General features: G+C 45.1%; 1 protein-coding gene across 2 annotated transcripts in view; it reads left to right on the forward strand.

Moving 5' to 3' along the window:
* Positions 1-15548, forward strand: part of TMEM87B (transmembrane protein 87B) — a 52561-nt gene that overhangs the window by 6027 nt on the left and 30986 nt on the right. For both annotated transcript variants that reach the window (XM_081264686.1, XM_081264685.1), the window contains exons 4-9: positions 2314-2439; positions 3465-3515; positions 5074-5164; positions 7796-7857; positions 8199-8382; positions 12243-12342. In XM_081264686.1, coding sequence (XP_081120812.1) covers positions 2314-2439; positions 3465-3515; positions 5074-5164; positions 7796-7857; positions 8199-8382; positions 12243-12342 — 614 coding nt within the window. The remainder of the gene's footprint in view (positions 1-2313; positions 2440-3464; positions 3516-5073; positions 5165-7795; positions 7858-8198; positions 8383-12242; positions 12343-15548) is intronic.

Here is a 15548-nt window from a genome sequence, read left to right on the forward strand (position 1 = left end):
GAACAAGTAGGTTCAGTGAGTTCAAGTCTATCTCAGAGAAGGGTGAGGAGGAGAAGGAAACATGGGAAGATGGGAGGGAGTGAGGGAGAGGGAGGAAGAGGCCACACTCAGGAAGGCCTCCGCGCCTGGTTCTTCCCGCCTGAGGGCCTAGGACTCTGGTGTCTCCCTGACGGATGGGTCCTAGGTGGCTCTCTTGATGGTCACCTGGAATCATTTCATTTTAGCTTCATTTTCATTTTCACCTTCTCCAATATCTGTTTGGCTTGTATCATGAACAATGCTTGTGTTCCCATATTTTATTTGTATTCTCTTTTCATTCAGAATAAATGGCCCTTTCCTTGAATACTGCCTTTTTTACTTTATCTCCCAGTTTTTTATCCCTTCACACTAAACTCTTCAATATATTTCTTAGGAACAGGTATTCACGTAGATTACACAGTATAATTATTTAATTTGGGAAATTTAACATGGATGTGGTGCCACCTGATGTGTTATTAGATCTTGCTTGCACTTCCCCTGTGTCCCAGTCGTGTCTTTGTGGTTTGGGGAGAAGCGGGAAAGGGCCATGTCCAGCATCACAGCGCATCATCCTTCCTTGTTTTTGTTTTTCGTTGCTGATAATCTAGAATGACATTTTATTTTTGAAGCGTGTGAACACATTTATTTTTACAAAATACCCCTTAGTTTGTGTATTTCTGATACTACCTTATCAGATTCAGATTATTTACTTTTGGCCAGAATGCCACAGAATCTTGCTTTGTCCATTTTTGGTGATGTTATTTGGTCAGTTAAGGAGGCATCTGCCAGCCTTCTTCAGTATAAAGTTACTACTTTTCTCTTTGTTATTAGCAATAATTTGTAGGGACACTTTTTTCCTTTGGTATTGGGGTGCTTTACCACTGAGCTACATTCCCAGCACTTTTTAAATTTGATTTTGACACAGGGTCTCTCCAAGTTGCTCAGGCTGTCTTCAAACTTTGCAGTCCTCTGGTCTTAGCCTCATGAGTTGCTGGAATTACAGGCGTGTACCAGTATGCCTGATTGGGAAAGTGATTTTGACACTGTAAATACCCTATCTTTTCATCAAACATTCGTCATTTACTTTAGCATTCTTTTTACTTGCCTGTCAATAACCCAGTCATCAGAATGTACATAATAATTTTCCGTTTTACTTGCCTGTCAATAACCCAGTCATCAGAATGTACATAATTTTCTTTTGTTATATAGGTTATAATCTATTACTACTTTTTAAAAATTTATTTTCTCAAATTGGCCTATATTTGGTCTATGAGAACCTTTTTTTTGTACTGGTGTTTGAACCCTGGAGCACTTTACCACTGAGCTATATCCCCAGCCCTTTTGTATTTTTTTCAGTTTGAGACAGGTTCTTGATAAGTTGCTAAGGGGCTCACTGAATTGGTGAGGCTGGCCTCAAACTCTGGATGCATCTGCCTCAAGCTCTGTTATTTTAGGCGTGCACCATGTGCCAGATGAGAACCAGCATTCTCAGTGGCTGAGCGCTGCCATCAGGAGCTTGGCTTATGCCTTTGTTCAGGATGCAGGGAACCTCAGGCTGTTGACTTGTAAGCACCTCCTCTGTGTTCAGTGGTTATACCTTTGCTTTGGGTAGCTGTTTGTTTTACCTTTCTTTGTAATTTAGTGCTATTTTCTTTGTAAAATCTCTTATACATAGGATAAGGTAGAAGTTGGCCAAGGACAAATTATGCTCTAGTTTCCTATGAACGATTTCTTTGTGGTGGCATCCTAATCAGTCATTTTCATACAGCAAGATTATGATTATGCAATGAATTCTATCAGTATGTCCAACTACAGTGTGCCAATAAAAATGGGAAAAAATTGATCGTAGTTCTGTGCAGTGGCATGCACCTGTAATCCCAGCTATTTAGGAGGTGAACACAGGGGGATTAAAAGTTCAAGACCAGCCTGGACAATATTGCAAGACTCTATCTGAAAATAAAATAAAAAGGCTGGAGCTCAATAGTAGAGCACTCATTTTCAATGCTATATGTAACCTATTTATGTAGGTATGTGATGGGATACCCATCACATACCTACATAAATAGGTTACATATTATTGTATCTGAATACATTGGGATGGCTAAAATGTTGTGTGTAACCTCAGTTGTACTTAGAATTATGTTCAAAACTTTATCTCTTGCTTTTTTTTTTCCTGCATATTTCCAAGTCTTCCAAACTGAATAAACTCTTGGTATTATTTATATATTAAGTGTTAATTATCTTCTAGGAAAAGAAGCATTGAAATAAATTATAACAGAATTTTACCTTGGGTAGGAGATGTCCCAAAAACACGAACTTGAAGAAGACTTTTGTGGTTATTTGAAGAACATCAACTGCTGGACAACAAAAAATGAAAACTTAGATTGCAACAGTGATTTACAGGTGTTTCCCTCATTGAATGTGAGTAACAGCTGTGTTAAACAGACTTAGATTGCAACAATGATTTACAGGTGTTTCCGTCATTGAACTTGAATATCAGCTGTGTTAAAGCTGAGTCTGTTTTATTTGTAGTAAACAATTTTGTCAGTAGTAAAGTTCTGTCAGTATCTTGATGGAGGAACTTGATTCTAGTTTTAGACGTTCTGTGTGTAGTAGTGTTACGTGGAAAGATCCTGTTCCTTTCTCTGTAGCCCTTTGTAGCAACAGCCTTGCGGAGTCTTTTATGATCCGCTGGATTCAATTTACCTCCCATTTGTTCTTCTCACTGTCATCAGTCCTTTGCCCCTGTCCTTCCATGGGATGAGCCCTCATCAAGGTCACCAGTGACCTCTGTGCTGTAAAATCAGTGATTCATCATGGCTTGTCAGCAGCACTTCACACACAGGCACCCTCCTCTTCACATCCCCTCTCCTGTGGGGCATTAGAGGGCAAATGTTAATGGTAGTCTTCACGGATCAGGAGGTTATGGGGTAATTTTGTTCTGAAAATCCTAAAATGAAGATGTGTCTTTAGTAAATCTTTGAAGAAGAGTTCTTTTTAAAATGTGTGCAAGAGTATAAACGGAGAAAAGTTCATATAAGGACATGTGGATGAATTTTCAAAACTGAATACACCTTTATACTCCCAGATCAAGAACAGAATATTTTAGTACCCAGAACCTGCTTTTATTTTGTGTAGGTTATATGAAAACACCATGCTATTTTATATGAGGGATATACAGATATGTGGATTTGGTATCCACTGGGTGGGTAGTGAGGTCCTGAACCAGTACCCCCAACAATAACCACTATCCAGCAGTAACCACACTGTGAAGAAAGTGTTTGTAAAAAGCAGAATTTTGTTACTTATTTTCAGAGGATGTTCTCCAGTGTTTGGTTTTCAAATCTTTATTCTAACATATTTTTCTTACTTCCTAAAATTACTTTTACCCATTGACGTGCAACAATATATAATGGGGTTATTTTACTTTTTTCCCCTTTTTCCAGAATAAAGAACTAACAGGTATCAGAAATGCTTCGAATCAGGAAGGATCAATGGTAAACCATTTTATTTGTCTTTAAATCAAATGTGCAAAACTTATAGTAAGATTGAGGAAAAAAAGACAGTAAACAGATAGTTAGAGATCGGTGTTATGAAAATCAGAAAGAAAAGCATCTATATAAATTGGCATATGCTGTTTCTGTCTTTGTTTAAAGATCTCTTTACAGTTGTGATTTAAGATTAACTTCTCTGCAGCCTTTCTTTTCTTGAAGAGTAGAATCCCCCTTCTCAATGTGTAAGAGAACATAGCAGGGGACTGCTGTCCTCATTAAGGACACACAGACAGGAACCACAGACGGACGAGAGGGCTGGGCGCATGGCTCAGTGGTGGAGAGCTCACCTGTTGATCCCAGGAGGGAGGGAGAGGAGGAGAGACTGTGGGGGGAGTCAGGCAGTGTGGGTATTTTGGGGTGGCCAGGATACTACACAAACCGCCTTGCGTGGAGAAGAGAAGGAATAGGAGCTGCTCAGGAGTGGCATGTGTGGGATTGTGTGCAGCCATAGGGAGGTTCCTAGTGAGTACAGTGGGCAATGTTGCTCCTTAGCAGGCTGCTGACCTCGGAATCCTTTAGTCTACATGTGGTTGGTCCTCACATCAACTGCAGATCAAAAATATTTGTAAAAATGAATTTTGTACTGAATATATACAGAGTTTTTTTTTTGTCATTTTCCCCTAAACAATACATTAGAACAACTATTTGCATAGTGTTTACATTTCATTAGGCATTATAAATCATATAGAGATGATTTTTAAGCATGCAGGAAGATGTGTGTAGGTTATATGCAAATACCATACCATTTTATATAAGGGCTATATGGACCCATGGATTTTTGTGTCCCTTGGTTGTGAGGTCCCCTGTAAGGGGCCACAATACTCAGTCTGACTCCTTTCAGACAATGTTATCTGACTTCCTTTCTTCCTCAATTCAGTGTTTAAAGAACACATTTAATTCAAACAATGCTTGATGATATTAGAGTAAAATATGAGAAGTTATATTAAGAAAAAATATTCATGTAATATTAAATAAACAGATCAAATTTTTTATTTTATTTTATTTTTTTGGTACTGGGAATTGAACTCGGGGGCCCTCCACTGCTGAGCCACATCCCCAGCCCTATTTTATTTAGAGACAGGGTCTCACTGAGTTGCTTAGTGCCTCACTTTTGCTGAGGCTGGCTTTGAATCCTGTCTCAGCCTCCCAAACAGCCGGGATGACAGGCGTGCACCACCACACCTGGCAACAGGTCATAATTTAAGGGGAACCTATAGAAATAAGAGGTAGAGTAGGTTGAAGAGTGAGAAAAGCCTTTTTTTTTTTTCCTCTGCCCCTTTTGAGTCTGGGAAGATCGTGGTTTTAAAAAAAAAAAAAAGGGAGCAATATTTGTCCTTTGCTGCCTACCCCTCCTTTTTGCTGTTTTATCTGTTCGTGTGTTTAAAAAGTGAACCAACTTAGTTACCAGGAACTGTTTTAACGTATGGTGCACAACTGTTCAACTCTGTCTTACACAGTAGCTTGTTAAGAGTAACCTCAAGGATTTTTTCCCCCATTTCAGGATATTGTAGCCAGAACACAGAGAGATGGGTTTCACATCTTTATTGTTTCTATTAAAACGGAAAAAACAGACGCCAGCTGGAATTTGAATGGTAAATTACACTGCATACACGCTTCTTTACTGTCTGCATTTTCTGTATTCTTCATCATCACTGATCTGAATCTACATTCTCTGTTAAAAATCTCTTTCAGAATTGGATCTGTTAGGCATGCATTTTGAGGATTTAAAATTTCCTACTTCATGTACCTTTTTTAAATGGATTGAAAATTTTATTGCTAACCAAAGATACTTTTTTAAAAAACATTTAGTTGTAGATGGACATAATACCTTTGTTTTATTTATTTATTTATGTGGTGCTTAGGATTCAACCCAGTGCTCCACACATGTGAGGCAAGCACCCTACAATTGAGCCATAACCCCAGCCCAGGAAATAACTTTGTATAAAATGAATTTTTCTTTAATTGACAAATAATTGTATATATTTCAGGGTTTTTTTGTTTGTTTGTTTTTTGGTGCTAGGGGTTGAACTCAGGTATGCTCCACCACTAAGCCACATCCCCATATCCTTTTTTTATGTTTTATTTAGAGACAGGGTCTTGCTGAGTTGCTTAGGACCTTGTTAGGTTGCTGAGGCTGGCTTTGAACTCACGATCCCCCTGGGATCCCTCCCAAGCCACTGGAATTACAGGCATGCACCACTACGTCCAGCTATTTCAGATAAACTTAAGAAATTTCAAACTTCAAAGAGCAATATAAATTTTTCCATCCTGTCAGATCAAAAAAATCTTAACATATGGAAATGGGTATGCAACTTTTAACAGTTGTCATCAGGGGTTTTAAATGATTGTTATTTGAAGAATGTATTTTAAAGGATCCATTTTCTGGGGGTGGTGGCACACACTCTATTCCACTAACATGAGAGGCCAAGGCAGGAGGATTGTGGGTTCAAACACAGCCTGGGTAACTTAGTGAGACCTGTGTCAAAAAATAACAAGGGCTGGCTGGGGATATAGCTCAGTGGTGGAGCACTTCCCTAGAGTGCATGAGGCCCTGGGTTTGATCCCCAGTACTGCCCAAAAATAAATGTATCTCTAGAGAGGCTCTGTCTACAGCCTAAGAGTGGAAGTAGCCTGACAGCTGTGGCTTCTACAATCTGTGACACCCGCCTTTGCCCCGACCCTGAGTGCCTCTTAAAGCAGTTCCCTGGTGCCCCATGAGAGCAGGCTCACAATAAACTGTTTTCTAGGGAGTGGACACTGGCTAGAATGACCTTGGCTAATGTTCTCCAGAGTGGGTATCTGCTGGATCACAATGGTAGCTAATAGCCTGTGGCAGCCCTGGGCACATTACTCTGATTCTGCCACTGGGGACCTGGAAGGGCTTATTCCAGTGGGGAGAGAGGAGCAGGTGAAGTCAGTGAAGCAAAGTGTCCACCAGCACTGAGGAGGCACTCACCCAGAGGCTGGAGCAGTGGCTTCCTGATGGGGACCGCATCCTGGGCAGATAGTCCAGACAGAAGGAGCAGGGACCTTGACCCTGCCCTGCCCCCCCAGCTACAATAGAATACCCAACATTGGATGATTCACAAAAAGTAATAGTGGTTCCTTTCCTCATAGTCTCGGAGGCTGGGAAGTCTCAGATGAAGGCCGTAGTAGTTTTGGTGCCTGGTGAGGGTCTACATCTGCATGTAGGGTGGCATCTTGCTCTGCCCTCATCTGGCAGGAGGGAGCGAATGCCTCCTCCTCTCCTGGAGGGGCAGAACAGCTAGAGGAGCCTCATCTGTTCCCTCCAACCCTTTTCCAAGGTGTCAATCCATTGAGTGATGCCCGCCCTCTTCTTTTTTGGTGCTGGAGATGGATTCCAGGGCCTTGCGGCTGAACTGCACCTCAGCTCACCACCCCGCTTCTTAGTGTCCCAACAGGGGGAAGTAGGTTTCAGCACATGGATTTTGGGGGGCATTAACACACCAGCCCTTCACCCCTTTCCCAGGTGTTGTCCCTTTTCCCTGACACCATGGGCAGCATCGAGTCCCTGAAGGCTAGGAGCTGGAACCCTGCCTGGCCCTGGGTCCTGCACTGTACACGGCATGCTGCTCATCTCCTCAGGCAGAACCCAGTCCAGGCGCTTGAGCTCAGCAGCTTATGCCACATTGCATGAAGGGAGGGGTCCTCAGTGAGTTCAGCCATCACGACGGGGCCAGTGGCGGGTCTGGTTTGTAACTAGTACTACTTTGCTTTCTGTATAGGATCAGTTTTAGTTCAAGTTAAAGGTATTTTGCTTGATAAGATTACATAATCAAATAGTTACTAATTATCCATACATCCAACATATGAGAAGGTAAAAATTGAGCATTTGTTGGCATGGTTTGTGTTTTTGAAGCCTTTTTGGAAGTGATCTTTGTTTGTTTGTTTGTTTTTGGCACTGGAGATTGAACTCAGGGGAACTCGACCACTGAGCCACATCCCCAGCCCTATTTTGTATTTTACTTAGAGACAGGGTTTCACTGAGTTGCTAAGTGCCTCACTTTTGCTGAGGCTAGCTTTGAACTCACAATCCTCCTGCCTCAGCCTCTCCAGATATTGGGATTACAGGGGTACACAGCTTCACCCAGCTATTTTTATTTATTTATTTATTTATTATAATGGGTGCAAGATTGTATTTTAAGACTTAAGATTGTTAACTAATTTTTAAATTTCTTCTTCTCTGATCCTATTGTTACCAGTTTCTCTTTCAATGATGGGGCCTCATGGATATATCTCTGCATCAGATTGGCCTCTGATGATTGTAAGTATTTCTCTCTTTGTTTTTTCCTTTTGAAAAATGAATTTTGTGTCCTAATTGGGAAGTAAAAATTTTAAGAGTGTAAGGGTACTATCATTGGTAGCTAATGCTTTTGTTTTGTTTTGTTTTTGGTGCTGGGGATTGAACCCAGGACCTTGTGCATGTGAGGCAAGCACTCTACCACTGAGCTCTATCCCCAGCCCTGGTAGCTAATGCTTTGACATATCCTCTATTTCCGGTTCCAAAGTGACTGGAAAGTAAAGGATTGAATATTCAAATGTAGAAACATCAACTTCCAAGTGGTTAGAAGCTATAACTGACTAAAATTGCTTTTCTTTCTACAGTTTTACATGGTGATGTGTATTGTTTATATATTATATGGTATACTCTGGCTGACGTGGTCTGCCTGTTACTGGAAAGATATATTAAGAATTCAGTTCTGGATTGCAGCTGTAATTTTCCTAGGAATGCTTGAAAAAGCAGTTTTTTATTCGGAATACCAAAACATCAACAGCACCGGATTATCAAGTAAGTATTGAGGGTCTCCATACCTATAGTCCTGCCTAGGAGTTGCCCAGCATCTGGGAGCAGAGCCTGGAAGGTGCCCCTTCCTGCAGGGGTTGGGAGGAGCCGTGTTGTAGATGAGGAGGAGGGAAGCCAAGAAGAGGCAGTTGCTGTGGGTCCCTGGTCTGGGTGAGCACGCCTCTTCATTTTCTGTTTTCCTTCTTGATAGCTTTCCCTCCTGGAAAAAAGAAGATTCCCTTATTCCCTTTCTCTAAGGTTCAGCTTAGATTAAAACAACACCAAGTTCTGGACAGGAGGATTGAGAAGAGGCTAGTCCTTTTAAAATAGCCCCTTTTCCCAACCATCTTCTTTTCCCTTTTCTAAAAAAGAACAAAGGACACGTGACCACAGGGAATAAAGTCAGTGACATCAAGGTGGACAATGACTGGACCTTGCTGTGTCCTTTCCCACTTCTTCACTCCTGCGGGAGTGGCACCATCACTGTGTACACAGTGGGATGTGTGAGGCAGGGATGGCGTGTGCTAGGCCTCCCCAGGTGGCCTCCACAAGGCCAGGGAAATAGAGGCTCGGTTCCCCCACTGAAGCTGTGGAAAGGGGGAAGAGCTCAGGATGGTTGGATGTACTCCAAAATGTACTTCTTTTTTGTTTGTTTGTTTTGTTTTGTAATTGTAGACAGAATGCCTTTATTTTATTTGTTTTATTTTTATGTGGTGCTAAGGATTGAATCCAGTGCCTCACACATGCTAGGCAAGTGCTCTGCCTCTGAACTACAGCCCCAGTCCTGAAATGTACTTCTGTGTGACAGTTATAAGTGATCCTGGTACAGAGTTTCATGGACATCATTGTCTGCTGTTTATTTAAAAATACTCCAGGAGAAAAAAACAGATGAAACATTTGTGATAACATTGATAATTACTGAAGCCGAGCTGGGGTTCATGGGAATTCACTCTACTGGTTTTTCCCTTTGGGGAATATGTGAAATTTGCCAAAATACGGCATTTAAAAGGGTTATGGAAGAGAATAAAGAAAGGCCAAGCGTACAGGGGTGCCTGGTGGGGGAATTGCTGCTGTAGAAGCATGTGTGGTGTGGTGTGGTATGGTGTGCACACGCACATGCTCTAGCTCAGGATGAGGGACCGGTGGGTCTGCTACTTATGGTGAAGCATTGCAGACTGCCAGAGAGAGCAGGTCAGCTGTGGTCATGCAGAGCTGAGAGTGCAAAGGGTGGCCTGAACCTGGGTGAGGAGCAGCGGAGGATGGAGGCCCGTGAAGAGATGAGAGGTCATTCGCCATCCTCCGGAATGCCAGGTCCTCCTGTGACGTTGCACCAGAAGGCTTGGAATAGAAACCCTGTGCTGCCGTTCAGTGTTCTGTCGCGTAGCAGAGGTGCCTGGAAATTAGGCATGGGCTGGTGTCCCTTCTGATGTTCCCAAGAGGGGATTCTGTAAGGTTAACTGTCTTGCTCAGCATTGTTCTGGAAAAGCCACTAACAGGGTAGGAAGCAGTGGTTGTCAGGGCCCCTGAAAATAGGTTTTTGTCGGGCTGATTTCTATCTGGTGAGCAGCTGGACTGGCAGCTGAGAAAATGTAATAAACTTAAGATAGCTAGGTTTTCCCAATGTATTTGTGGGGTCTCTTGTGATTTCTTACAGACAAGATAGGAATATGAACTGAAACTGGTTATCAGAAGAGGTCATGCAGTCAGTCTTGTCCATTCTATTCACTTCTTTTCAGTTTTGTCACATTCTATTCAGTTTTGTGGATGAGAGCCTGGCAGGAGAATAAATACTTAAGAGGCCTAGAGAGTCATTTTAAGTAGACCCTTTTCACCTGAAGATATATGATGGGACACAGAGACATGACATCCTGAACAGGGAAGTGGAATTTAATGGGTAAGATCTTAAACTCGGGGTTGGAGTGCAGATTGCAGAAATATGGATGGCAAAGTTTTTAGAAGGATTTGAAGGTTGAGGCTGACGCAAAACAAACTGGGCATAGGCAGTTGAGAGGGCGGTTGCCTCCCACAAGCTCCTGCGGCCCTAGAGTGGCGTGGGAGCAGTCGCCGGGGTGGAACTGAGAACCTGCTGCAGGTCAGGCTGTTCCAGGAAGGTGTATCTGCACTGCTTCGGAAGGGGCAGACGGTTCCGATGGAGTAGCGGGGGATTTGAGAGCACACCTGTCTTCCAACCTTTGTGTCTAACCCCTTCCTCACATTCTGGCCTCTCCTGGAGGCCTCCTTTCTGGTTTCTTGTAAAGCTGTGTCTTCTGTCAGGATCTCTGTCCCCAATATACAGACCTGCGTGTCACCTACCAACCCCTGAGGGCCTTACCAGCTTGCTAGCCTCTGTGTGCAGAAATGACATTCATCCTTTCTGCCTGTGAACCTGCCTTGTCTAATCCCAAGCTCACTGCCCGTCCAGGCTTTTCTCCTGCTGCTGCTAGACCTCGGCTGCCTCCTTGCCTTCTTCCTTGCCCTCCAGTGCCCTGCCTATCTGAGATGTTGGAAAGGCTCTTTTTGGGCTTCGTGCAAGACAGAGCTGAAAACACCATGAGAGAAAGTGTCCGGGGCCTTGTTACTGGCCTTGAGCCCCAGCTGCTCTCTGAACATTTGCCTACTTCTGTCCATCTTTGCTGCCAGGACTCGCCCTCTCCTGCCGAGGTTTCAGGATTGACTAGTCGAGTGTTTTTCTTGCCCTCAGCCTCTGCCCCCCACCCCCCCACCCCAGCCCCTGACCCCCAGCCCCTGACCCCCAGCCCCGACCCTGTTGTGGGCCGAGCATCTTGGGAGGTCAAGCTGTCCCTTTTGTTGCAGTAGTCTGCCGATGTTTTCTGAGTGGCCAAATGAGTACATCGTCTTGGCTCTGCAGCCTGTGTCTATTCTGACTTCTCAGTTCTGCTGTGGAGGGTCAGGCCGCTGCAGAAGACACGCAGGCATGGGGCACAGCTTTTCAGTAGAACTTTACCAAAACAGAAACAAGGCTGGCTTTGCCCCTCTTACTCCCGGGCCCACTCGCCGTTACTGACTTCCCACTGCACAAGCCCAGACTCCATAACAGGGCCAAGACCTGCGTGAGAGGTCGTGCTTTGTCGCCAGGCTCTTTTCCCAGCATCCACATTCCACGCCTGCTGTCAGCATGCCTATGTGCTAGCTTCTCCTCCTCCCTCCAGCTCGCCTGGTGCATGCCATTATCTCTGGGTCACCCTTTCTTTTCCCACCTACTTATGCTTAGCCTTCAAGTCCTATTGTGGATCAGGTTGGGCTTCCTCCAGTCCCAGGGTTACTGTGTCACGTCCACCATGCAGGAAATAGGGTGAATTCTGTTTACTTGGGCAGAGTACAGGTCCCATGCAGGTGGGGAGCAAGGTTTCTGTTCTGTTATAGCCACCCAGTGGGAGCATAACATGCGTATGTGCATGCGATGCTGGAGTTCGAACCCAGGGCCTCAACACGCTGGCCAAGTGCTGGACTCCTAACAGATGCGTTTTACATAAATAAGTGATGAAGGCATCCTGAGAAAGAATTCTGGTGGGTGTTATGACTTTCAGGTAGTCACAGGACAGGAAGAGGGAGAGTTGTAGGTAACCTCCAGGGGGAAAGAACTGAGGATGCTCAGGAGACAGGCATTGGGTGACAGAAGAGCACTGCCAGCAGAGCTGAGCACATTTGGAGCGAATTCTTCAGAGGACTATGGCTTCTCCATCCCTGAGGTTTCAAACATCAGTTGGCTTGGAGAAGAACTTTTAAAGAAAATCTGGCTAATTGTTCTGAGTTCAGACTGTAGTTGTTCATAGCACTCGTCTAACATCTTGGGTGGAAGGCCTTCAAGGTACACACAGTGAAGTACTTTCTTTTTTCCCCCTCAGCCCAAGGCTTATTGATATTCGCCGAGTTGATATCTGCAGTTAAGAGGACGTTGGCCCGCCTCCTGGTGATCATTGTGAGCTTGGGCTATGGTATTGTGAAGTAAGTAGTGGGGTATGGGAAACATACCCTGTCTCTTACCTAGTACACATTATGATCTTGGTGGAACTGGAACCTTCTCTGTATCATTATGCAAATCCCCAAAGGGAAAATCCGCAAGAAAATGGTTTTAAGAGACTTCCCGGACTGGGGCTGTAGCTTAGTGGTAGAACATTTGCCTAGCATACGTAGGATCCTAGGTCCCATCCTCGGCCAAAAAAAGTAAAAAGATTCCCATGTACTAGTTATTTTATGTTATTTTCAAATAAGTATTCTGTATTTGAATTCTAATAACTCTATAGTAGGTTAACAAAGTATTAACTTGAAGGATGATGGAAAATCTAAAATGATTCTTGAAGTTCAAGCCATTTTGTTTTCTAGCCAGTACAGGAAAGCTTTTAAAATCACATTTGAGTATTATAGAGTTGATTAGACACCGTGTCAGCAGGATTTCTAATGAACCTGACCATTCCCTGAGGACCTCGCTAGCCTGGAGCCACCAGCAGGCCTTTCCTCTCATGTCTGTAACTCCCTGGGCATGAGTTGGGAGAACTCGTCCTCTTTATCCTCACTGCTGTTTTCAGACCATTGTTCTCCCTGCCTTCCTAAATTCTCTTACTTCCAGCAGCTCACGCCTTCAGATGGTCCCCTGCTGCATCTTCTCAAGGTGCTCTGTGGGCTGCCAGACTCCTGCCCTTCATCTTCCTCCCCAGCGCCTCCCCTGCTGGAGTTTCCTATGCTTCCTGGTACTGGGCAGATGGGCTCACGCCCACCTCTCCTGCCCTTGGCTTCAGCTCCTCCCACAGCTGGTCCCCGTGGTCTTTTTCTAAACTTCACTGTCATGGTTAAGCGCACCCTCTTCATAGTTTTAATTTTGAACATACCTTTTCAACTGCCGTCTCCTCTTTCCTGTCTCTCATAAATTGGCTTCTGTTCTTTCTGTCCCCAGTGTGCCCTCTGACCTTTGGGCCCTAGCACCTTCAGTGTCCCTTTGCCTGTGTATCCTCACTTGGCTTCTCTGGCTTAGCTTCCTTGGTCCCGCAGGGTTCTTGCCCCTGCTGCTGCCCTTTCTCTTGGTTGGCCTTCTTGACAGCAGCCCAGTCCAGCCGGGTAAGTCCAGTTTTGCGACTGTGTCAGGCTCACCCCTGCACAGGGACATCTGCCTGGGATGGCACTGGACTTCACTGCCCTGTGCACTTGAGCTACTGCTGGGGTCTCTCCTAGACCCCGTTGCAGAGCAGCTTCACCCCTCTTCTCAAGTCTCCACCTTCGCCCACCCCCTCACAGCTGCCCCTGGCTCTCTCCTAGCTGAGAGTCTTCTGCACTGTGGTTCTCAGGTCCTGGCTTGCTGGGACACCCACTACAGGTGCCTCTCTTGGCCGTGCACACATCTCTGCCCTGTGCCCCTGCAGCAGTTCCAGTTTCCCTGTCTTGATTTTCCTCCCCGGTTGGTTGCTCTGTTTCTACCATTTTTAAAAGCAAGGTCCCCAAATCCCCCCATGGCCCTCCCTGCTCCTACCTCACTTCTCGTCACCATGTGCGGTTCGACTTCTCCTGTGAGCATCCTGCACTTGTCACCCCAACTTCCGGTGTAATCTTGACATCCCCAGGGAAGGTTCTGCCCCCACTGATCCACTGAGACCCCTCTTGTCAGGTCACCATGACGTCCCCTTGCCTGTCCACGTGGCCCTGCTTAGGCTGGTCAGGGGTCCAGCTGTTAGCTTCTGTTCAAGCCCTGGCTTTGCTCAGTTTGCAGAGTGCCTCGGGAGTTCTGTCCTCAGTCGCTGGCTGTTCCTTCCTCGGCTCCCTTGCTGAGCCCCAGCCTTGGAGTGCCCACATTGGGCTTCCGACTCCGACTCCGCTTGATTTTGCCTTGGTCGGCCTCTTGACAAAATCCCAGCCTTGACAGGTCCAGCTTTCCCTCTGCACCAGGCTCCAGTGCTTCCTCCCCATCCAGACCTGTGCTCCTCTACCATCTCCCAGGACTCCAGTAGTGCATGCTGGGTGGCCCCTGGCCCTTCATCTTTTTTATAAAGCCACCCATTGTGGCCATTAGTATTTATTGCCTGTCCCCCTACACTCAAGTGTGAGTCCCGGGGGCAGGAGCCTTGCTGGTCTTGGATCCTTGATTCTGAGCCCCAGTGCAGTCCTTAGCACGTGCTCAGTAACCTGCACCGAATGCCTGCTTGTGCATGTGAGCTTGGGTTTCAGGGAGTTGAAAAGGCTGTAGGCAGGAGGCCTTTTTTTTCACTGGGGTCACTGAGATTCCTTCTCAAATGCTCTGTGTGGCCTGTGCGGTAGACAGCATAGACCCCGTGGCCAGGGTCCGGCCCTGCAGTGCAGGTCTGGTAGTGAGCTTCAGCACCAGCAGTGTGTTGGGGCTTGGGTGGGGCGGGGCACAGGCCCTTGCTGAATAGCCCTCCACTGCTGGCTTCTCCTGTTGGACTCTCCACTCTGGTTTTCTGGTTATAACTAGAAGATTCACTAAACTAGGTAAATAATTTTAAAGATTAATTATGGACTTTAATCTTTATTTAGATTTTATTTCAAAATGACTGCCTTATTTTTTTCAAAATCAGGTTTTATTCTGGTAGATTCAGAAAAGGGTTTTTTTGTATTCTAAATGTATGTGCTGCAGTCAATTCTGACTTAAAAATGTCATGAAATGTTTTTTATTTTCATATTACTGATTATAAAAAACACTACCTTTGCATTTCTCTAGTTCATTTGTGTTTTACAAGTCAGAAATGTTATTTTTAATTTCTCAGTTTAAAGAATGAAGCTAGATTCTGTTAGTGCTCCTGTTCCAAGTGGCACAGGCAGAGATCAGAGGAAAGCCTTGGAGTCCGTCTGTCCTCCAAGTCAGAAGAGCAGTGAGAGGCCTCCAGGCAGACCTTTCTCACAACAGTTTGTAGTAGAGGTCCTGCCAGTGGGCATTGGAAGTGGTCACTTAGCTTCTCAGTTTCCACAGCCTTCTGGTCCACTTGCAGAAACAGTATCCGATTGTGGTCATTGTGTTGCTTGAAGTTGAGCAGAGTCCTCTGGCACTCTGCTGTCCTCCAGCTGTGCTTCCCTGGCCTGTGCAGCTTCAGGTCCTACAGGAAGGGACCGATAGGAAGACCACTGCATCCTGGGACAGTGCCTCCAAGGCTGGGGCAGACTGAGCTGCTTAGAGGTGCCCTTCCCGTGTGCCATGCTCTCACGGCCTT

The sequence above is a fragment of the Spermophilus citellus genome (assembly GCF_964194105.1).
Source record: "Spermophilus citellus genome assembly, chromosome: 13".
Lineage (NCBI taxonomy): Eukaryota > Metazoa > Chordata > Mammalia > Rodentia > Sciuridae > Spermophilus > Spermophilus citellus.